This window comes from Dermacentor silvarum, chromosome 3 (genome assembly GCF_013339745.2).
Source record: "Dermacentor silvarum isolate Dsil-2018 chromosome 3, BIME_Dsil_1.4, whole genome shotgun sequence".
NCBI lineage: Eukaryota > Metazoa > Arthropoda > Arachnida > Ixodida > Ixodidae > Dermacentor > Dermacentor silvarum.
Window position 1 is genome coordinate 58907854 of NC_051156.1, and position 9037 is coordinate 58916890.

General features: G+C 46.1%; 1 protein-coding gene across 1 annotated transcript; it reads right to left on the reverse strand.

The window, feature by feature from the left end:
• Positions 1 to 29: 29 nt before the first annotated feature.
• On the reverse strand, positions 30 to 7938 carry LOC119444403 (keratin-associated protein 6-2-like). The gene is made up of 3 exons (XM_037708808.1): positions 7920 to 7938; positions 1285 to 1302; positions 30 to 415 (listed from the first exon to the last, which is right to left on the reverse strand). The coding sequence occupies exons 1-3, from the start codon at positions 7936 to 7938 to the stop codon at positions 30 to 32; spliced, it is 423 nt and encodes a 140-aa protein (XP_037564736.1).
• Positions 7939 to 9037: the final 1099 nt, after the last annotated feature.

Consider the following 9037-nt stretch of genomic DNA (forward strand, 5'->3'; position numbering starts at 1 on the left):
AACTCACACGCGATGGGCACTCTGTCATTTCAGCGTCGATCCTCGTATAATGAAAGATACCCTGCACCGTAGCGTCCGCCGTAGCCACCACTACCACCATAGCCTCCACCATAGGCTCCACCATAGCCACCGCCGTAGCCTCCACCATAGCCGCCGCCGTAGCGTCCACCGTAGCCGCCGCCGTAGCCTCCACCATAGCCGCCGCCGTAGCCTCCACCATAGCCGCCGCCGTAGCCTCCACCATAGCCGCCGCCGTAGCCTCTACCATAGCCGCCACCGTAGACTCCGGCGGAGCCACCACCATCGCCTACAGCGTTTCCGCCACGGTAGCCTCCGCCGTCGCTTCTGCCGTATCCGCCACCGTATCTTCCACCGTAGCCACCACCGTTTCCATAGCCGTAGCCTCCACCATAGCCGCCGCCAATTCCACCGCCGTCACCTCCACCGTAGCCGCCATCGTTTCTACGCCCGTTGTCTCCACCGCTTCTGCCACCATTGTCTCCGCCGTAACCTCTGGCATATCCGCCACCGTATCCACCGCCGTATCCACCGCCGCCATATCCACGGCCATCGCCTCCACTGTAGCCTCCACCGTATCCACTTCCGCCACGACCACCGCCACCGTAGCCTCCGTAGTTGCCTCCGCCATAGCCCCTGCCTCCACCACTGTCACCACCGCCATATTGACGGCCGGCAGAAGCTATCGCAGCCGCAGCACAAAGAAATGCGACAAGGACCTGCGAAAGAAAAGCGCCATATTTTGTCTCTCACAGAACTTTATGCAAGCTGCAAACAACTTCATGCAAACAAGGGGCGCTAAACGTAAACCTATTCTAAATATTTTTATTCCAATTCTGCAATCAGCCCTCCACGATTGGTCAAAAATTTCCCGGCCTCCCCTAACTTCGCCTGTCTGACACGTGACGTCATGGAAACCGCAATAGCTCCCCATCTGATATGACGTGTACATACTGATTATGCATTACTAAACCGAACAAAAGAAAAATAATTATTCCTGTTCAATAAAGCTATTACCAATCCGACCAATTCCTGATTTGACTCATTTTCGCCATTAGCCCTCTGCTATTGGCCAAACGTTTTCGGGCTGCGGCCACTTCGCCTGTCTCATGCGACGTCACAAAAAAGCGAAAGCTCACCGCGTCAAAGGGACGTGTGGGCCTTAAAGATGCATTAATATGCCTAACAAAACTGTTTTCTTTTCTGAATAACCAGAGACTGTCCCGTTCCGAAAGGAATAGAAGATGGCTGCCCACTGATCGCTCAAGCACTCACTAGTCGCACCTGCCGGTCAGCATGGATTTTTTTTGCGTATAATAGAACTTCTTGGCGAGGCAGTAAAACGTTATCGTGTCCTTTCGGCACTTATACGACATCGCTCTGCCAACTCTTCCGTGCTGAGGATACGTTTTAGCGGCATTCTTAACCTTACGTTGCAGGCCGCCCCGATGTTCGACCAGCATCGTAAGCTAAGTTGGGGGAAGCAAACCCATCGGAGACGCCGGCACCTACCTCTTCATCCAGTTATATATTTTCACTGCGCTGGCTCGGCCCCATCGAAACCCTTCTCGACGTGAGCGTGCTCCTCGCCTCTTGTCAGCCAATTAGATAAGAAAAACGGCTCAGTGTAGGCAATGTTATTCGTTTTGAAAGCGAACAAAGGTGACCTCCTACAAACGAGAAGAGCGTTTGATTTGTCTGTTCTGACAACGCTGCGGGTTACCGCCCGATGCTTGGGTTACGTAAATTTGACGTCAGGCGATTGGAACAAAAACAGATTGGAATAGTTTCACATTATAGGGCCCAAGCTCGTACGCACACTTTCAATTGTTAGACGTTGGGTTGCATTAACAAACACGCCCACATTTAAATAAGTAATTAGCGATGTATGCGCTGTTTCTTTACTGATTTGTTGGGTAACTTGTTGTCCTTAACGTTTTGTTGAGTAACTTTGTTCTCACTAACGCCTTTCTGAAACGTCATCTGCAATCACAAAAGCAAGGCTAGTTGTGAATGACCACGTGCATTAACTTTCTTTTAGATATGATATCTGTCTTAAAGTCCAAATATCGTGGAGTTAACATACACTTTTTGTAGTAAAACGGTACGATTTTCTCATTTCGAGGCTCTGTTTCTCAGATGAAAATATAAACATGGAACTTCAAATAAAAACACAACCAGATACCTTACAAGGTTTCAAAACATTCATATGCAAAATTATCTCGAAGTTTCGAATTCATAAACCATTGAAAAGGTGTTCAAACACTGATCATTCTGTATGGTTTCGAAACGAGCACCTAACCGCGAATTCTGAAAGTTCCTTTCCTTTCAACAAATCCAAAGCTTAGGGGAGGAATCCTTCATGCGTCCTTACCGCGAGGTATCCATCCAGAGATCAAGCGTACGCTGAAAGCTGCATACACTCGTCCTTAAACAAAACAAGTGCATTCGTAAAATAACAAATTGATACTGCGAGCTTGGTTTCAAGGGCACCGGTCACAAGTTTTACGCCAACACTTTTGACCAATAAAATAAAGCGCGTCAAGTTTGATTTACATTGTATTGAGATTATGCAGATGCGTGGACGCTTACTACAAAGTTTGTTTACTTGGCAGTAAAAATCGCTGCTGGCGATATGAGAACATTATGTGTGTAATAATTAAAAAGGAGTCATATCTTACTAAAATGTTAGCGCTAAGATATACTAGCTTGGCGCGCATAACTGGATCGACTGCAATGTCTGAGTTTGCCCGCAAAGTAAGAACATTTTACCAGAGGATTCATGGTTGTGTTGGAGAGCTGCAACGGCGACTCAGCAGCTGCTTCTGATCTGTAAGGTGGCTTACACAGCGCCTTATATAGGAACTCACACAATGCTCCTCTCCATTAGGTTGACTCGTGACAACAGGTCTTTTCCGGGCCTGATATTCCACCACCTTCCTCGTTTCGCTTCACATCCTCGCCCGGCAATTCCTGCGAAGAACTTCACAATGCGAAAGCCGAAACAAAATGTCTAGCTTGAGGACGGATCCCTACTTCGTTTTCTAGAAAGAGCAACCGTATGCTCTAAGCTCGCGCGATAGTGAGGTATCGTCTTACTACTATATACCGCCTACCGGATAGCATTACTCGTTTATTTCTTTCCCTTTTTTCAAGCGATCAACCCGGAAATCTGTCTCAACGTGGTTAACGTCGAACGAAGAACGCTTTCAGTCAGAAAGACAAGAACACAACGTATTGATATCTTCTTTGGAACGGCGGCACGTATCACGCGTTTAAAAGACGCGGCACTTTACGCGTTTTGTCGAAGACAGCTAGAAGAAGAGCTTGACGGGATTATGTCTTATCGATACACGGAACTGCCGTCGAAAGTAGGCGCAATCTTGCCGCTAGTGTCTGAGATCGTCGTTCTGTTTACTATCAACACGTCTGAAGTGTTTGCGTAAGTGAAGGAAGAATAAGAACACAATGCAACCTTGCTTCTCTTCCTCCACTTTCGCTTCAAGCGACAAAGTACCGAAGCGTGCTGCTGCTGCTGCTTCTTAAAGAGTAAGACCAGTATACGCGTGTTATTACAAGTTACGTCTAGTTACCCCATTCGGAGGGCTGGCGACGTTTCCCTATTTAAAGAAGCCTATAGCCTGGTTCGCTACTGGCGCGACAGCTCGGTGCTGTTGGCTACCGTGAGCAGCTACAAAATATTTCCCACCAAAGTTACCTGCAAAAGTTAAGGCTATTTCAAAAGTATTTGATTAAAGGCGTCTCTTGGACTAGGAAGACGAGTGTATCGCGTTTTCTTTTTTCACGTAGTGGAGCTTTCCCTCGCGTTCCAAAGAAACGTTTGTATACACCTTTACACGTCCCTGACTCGTTAGTTTTTCCTCATCCAACACTGTACGAACATTTTGCCTGACGCCCTATTGCTTATATTAATTCAAGCAAACTTTCGCTCCTTGCGCAAGGCTTTCCTGCTGAAAGCAAATTTTTAAGGCTCCGTTCTACTTTCATTCTATAACTTCTGGCAGTAAAAGCGAAATGAGTTCCGCAATAATGGCAACGCTGTGCGCTCATGCTGATTAGTCGTACTTAGGAGTACTATTGCACTTCGAAATGTCAACATTGGAGCGCACATGTTGCTGCTAATAATGATGATGTTAATCAATCAATCAAGTTAATTTTCATTCTGTAAAAGATACAGAAAGAAGAACTGTGACAAAAAGCGGTTTGTCAGAACAGCTTGACTAGGTCAAAGCCTCATAGAAAAATTTCAGAGCGGTGTATCAACACTACCGTAAAATAAATGAAATTAAAATTGACACTTAACAGACAGCGAAGTACAATAGGGCACACACTAAAGTATGTAAATTTTTTTTACATAGGAATAATTATGTTACATTCGCATTGAAATGGGGCGGGGACAAATTGTCACCTAGCCTTCATGAGCTAGTTAGGTATTAAAACCAAGCAGAGCATTCTAGCATTTTACTCATTTCTCTTTCACATTTTCCCTCTTCATTGAAACCTTGTATCTATATATTGCGCACTCTTATATGTCAGCGACGACTCCGACCATATCAATCATTTCCATGCATTTTTTCCATCAATACTCTGAACGTTTCTTGCTTATCTCCAGTGCTAACCAGTTGACCCTTGCCTCCGCTTTATATTGCGGCGCTTCTGGGAGGTAGACGTTCCCTACGGGCATTGCCCGGTCTTTGCCTTCCATTACGCTCTCCTCGGGCTCCGAAATTTTGCTGCAGCAGACACATCCCTCGTCCTACTGCAAATATTGCCTCTGGTATGTTGTTTCTCCTCACGCCGCCAGTTCGGGCCTGAATTAGCAAGACGTTGCCATTTTTGTCATCCCACAGATTTTGCCTCTTGGCTTCTTACTTGTATTTTAAATCTCCTTGACCTTTTTTTGTTTGCATCTCTTGCAACCAGTTCTCTCTGATTTGTTTCATTTTCTGTTTGGTGACTCTTGGTTGTCTATTTATACTTTCAATTACCTTGTACTTAGTTGTCTACTTTCTTGACCAGTTCCTCCTGTTTGTGTCTAGACTTGGTGCATGTCGGCCACCTAACGACAAGCATTGTACACGAGGACACATGACGACATCTGGCTTGTCAAGAATACTGCTCCGTTATTCGGCGTTTTCAGATATTGCCGCTGAGATATTGGTGTCCAGTTCATACCTTCTTTATGTCGAGGCGTGCACGCGGACAAGCTGCCGTTATCCGCGTGTTGTGTTTATGGTCTTGAGTGGTAGTATTGAGCGATAACTTCCTGGGATACGATCACTGTCGCGAGATTTCGCGTGACTCGACACAGGACGCGTTGGCGTGTACGGCGGCAAGTGTTGCTGACAATGTTCCAACTCGCAATTTCGGCACTGTTCCAGCAACACTGTCGGCGGTATACTGCGAAGCGTCCGATGCCGAGTAATGCCAAATCTCGCGAAAGTGATTGCGTCCCCTCAATTGATCCGCATTTTCTTTTATGGCTGACGCGGAGGCATCATCATTGATGGTTTCGAATGTACACAATACCAGGAACTAAAACAATGACGGGCTCAGGCTTACCCAAAAGCTGGGGCCCGACCTGTGGGCTGCGCTCGAGCCAGGTAACAAAGATCTGATACAGGTCCGGCTTGTGCTTGGGTGAAAGAGCTCTGCACTAGATTCGGGTTTCAGAGGGGCCTGTGATAATCCAGGGATGCTATTCGTTTTATGTGGTGTTGTTGAGGTAAGCTAGGAATTAGAGTAAAAAAATCACATGTCAAATCTAGGGGTATAGGTCGTTATCTACACCGCGCATACACTTGCTTAGCATCTAAAAAGCTGAAATCAAAGTACAGCACAAACTCACTTCTATTACGAAACACCCCCAGATGAACTGGCTAACGGTTGACGAGTGCCCCATTAGAAAAGAGTTGGACGCGAATTTCATGACAAGCCATATGTAGGCACCAGTCGGGTCCAAGAGCGCAGTATGCCTACTTCCGAATAGATTAACATGCCCAACGAAATGCGAATATGGAATAACACCGCGTCACGCTACACGGCCGAAACAGTTGGTTATTGCGGTGCACAATGACGGCTCGAAATTTCAGTTTTCGCACTAGGAAAACATCTATTTTAATGCGTAAGTGTTCCTAGGCGACTCGCCTAGGAAATCCAACCTTCCGTTACTCGCAACACAATGAGGTCCATAAAGATACGCAAAATAAATTTGAAAGGAAGAAAAACCTTGGCGGTGGTCCGTTTCGAACATACGGCCCCACGCTCCGAAGTCTCTTACCCACTGGGCTAAACACCCACGTTTTAAGCGAAGCTTTATCGGTTCACAAGTGTCGGCGGTGGTGGTGGTGTCAAGCTGAAAAGTGGGCCGATCCTGGCGATTGTGCAGAAAGGGTCCAAGCTCAATGACACATACCAGGGACAAGAAAGAAAGAAACAAGAAATAAAGAAAGTAAAGAAAGAAAGGAAGGAAGAAAGACAGAAAAAAAACAGAGGAAAAAAAGAAAGAAATGACGTGCCGCGCCCAGTAGTATTGCATATGCTACACGCATGATCACGCGACACGCGCGCGACCAATCGGGTTCGTTTGGCGTGTCGGGAGGCCGTAGGCACACGGAAGGAAAGCGAGTGGTGCGCGCTCCTCCGGGCTTCCCTCGCCTCAGATCAGCTTTTTCTTTCTTTATTACATGGAAGCAGCATCTTCAGTAAAACAAGCAAAAACAAATCGCTGGAGAAATTTGAGGTGACTGAAAACACATTCAAAAGTCAGGCAAGCATGTGCAAGCGTCCAATAAAGGCCTCCAATGTACGGCGCTGTTTCTGTGCAGCGCACACACTACCAACGTAGGCAGCAGATTGCCGAAAAAACGACCGAGTGTGTTGCGGTGGTTCAGCGTGCCTGTCCCACATTCTGCTGCGCCAAAGGCTATGCAGGCCAAGTACCATGAACATGTCATATGGAGGGTCACAGGGATCTTTAAAAGGTAGTAAAGAATTATGTATGGTGTGATGTCGAAATCTTTTAAAGTGTTCTTTGGAGAACGTACCAGAAGAACACGGTTCCCCTACAATCGACAAAACCGTGATCAATCGTTTCTGCATGTGGACGCAAATGGCAGTTTGTCAACGCCGACATGAAAGAGCCCCCTTTTTCTAACCAGGTTTTCACAGAAAGGGTTGCCGAATGTAACTTAAAGAAAAAAGTTTTGATCCCTGGAGGAATGACCATTCGACGGACGCGCCTAAGTACAAATAGGTAATAACATTCCTAATAAGGCGCACGTTAAAGGGGAACAGGAAACAATGTGTCTATGAGTGCTGCAGAAGTGTCTTTACGGGATGCAGTGAAAATATAATCCATGCTAAAATAAGCCTTAGGGAAGTGAAAGACTTCAACAACCTCCTTCAGGAAGCCCCAATGAGCCGGTGGTGCATCTCTGACAGATGACAACACAACTATTTCTGGAAGGTAACTTATTAATAGACATTGCAACATCTCTCTTAGAAATGGACTGTTTACATCACGAAAGAATAACCGCGAGACAAGTTGCCTAACAAAAAAAACGAACTAGACCAAAACCACTACTCTCAAGAGGGAAAAAAAGGTTATTACGCCACATGGCCTCAACAGGTGAGCTGCATACAAAGGTAGCTTGCTATCTAGGCCGCGATCCGTGTAATACCTGCAGGATATACATACTTCGAGCCGCTAGGAACACATTGCAAGCTTCAGCTCGGCTAAATATGTATACAACTGCCGCCCCTGCCAGTTGTTAAACTTACGTTGTAGTTCTGCAACTTTCGCTGACTACTGCAGATTACAAATGGAATATTGACGGAGGGGTACACCTAAGTACATAAAGTCTTGCGTCACTACATACCTGCGAAGTGGGGTGGCATTGTACACCATAGACCGAACCAAAAACCTGCACTTTTCTGTACCTTAGAGCAGTGGGAGACTGCACTGCTCAGCTCAGACCCGGACATCTAACTTCAGGTCCTCCAGATGGCCGAAGACGCCGACAAAGTGCAGGGCTGGCCCTGCGCTTTGGCGCAAGGTCAGAGGAAAAGCATTCCCACTCCCCTCCTTCCTTAATGCTTCTGCTGGGCGGACCACCCACGTTTGCAGAAGCTGAATATATCTCAACCAGATAAATTTGTTGTACCGCCGGTGCAAAACAAATGTCAAAAGAGAACAGTTTAAATAAAGGCTTTGTTGAAATATTTGGTGATGGTGGTATAAATTCTTCTTCTGCTGAGCTGACCACCCACGTTTGCAGAAGCTGAATATATCTCAACCAGATAAATTTGTTGTACCGCCGGTGCAAAACAAATGTCAAAGGAGAACAGTTTAAATAAAGGCTTTGTTGAAATATTTGGTGATGGTGGTATAAATGCCATCTCTAGGATCGCATGTAGAGCAGACTTATAGCCTTCTACGTATCAGAAAAATTATGGTTTTGGCAAAATTTATTGCCAAACACGCGACTTCCAAGATGCGTTTCGGTGGTCGCGTTATGCGCCTTCCGTTGTGACGTTCCTGCACCGACCGAAATTTCACGGATGTGTAAGAGATCATGCACTTCGCGTTGCGCAACAGAGACAGATAAGGAGTCAGTGAGTTGATAAGTGATGAGTGATGAGGGGATGGATAAGCTTCATCAAGGTTGAAAATAGTTCCGACGGGGATAGATAAGGTGCTAAAAAGCGCTAAGGGCGTATAATAGTCGGAACAATTGTGATAAGGCTGATAATAACAGACAAGGGTTGATAAAGGTCGGATCAAGTTCGATAAGGTTGATAAGGATCGATGAGGGTTGATAAGGGTCGGTTCATGTGCGACAAGATTGATAAGGAAAGATATTGGTTGATAAGAATCAGAGTGATCGTGATAAGGGTGATAACGACCGATAAAGGTTGGTGAGGGTGGGATCTAGTTCGATATGGTTTCTAACAACTTATAAGGGTTGAGAAGGGACCCGTCGAGTCTGATGAGGTT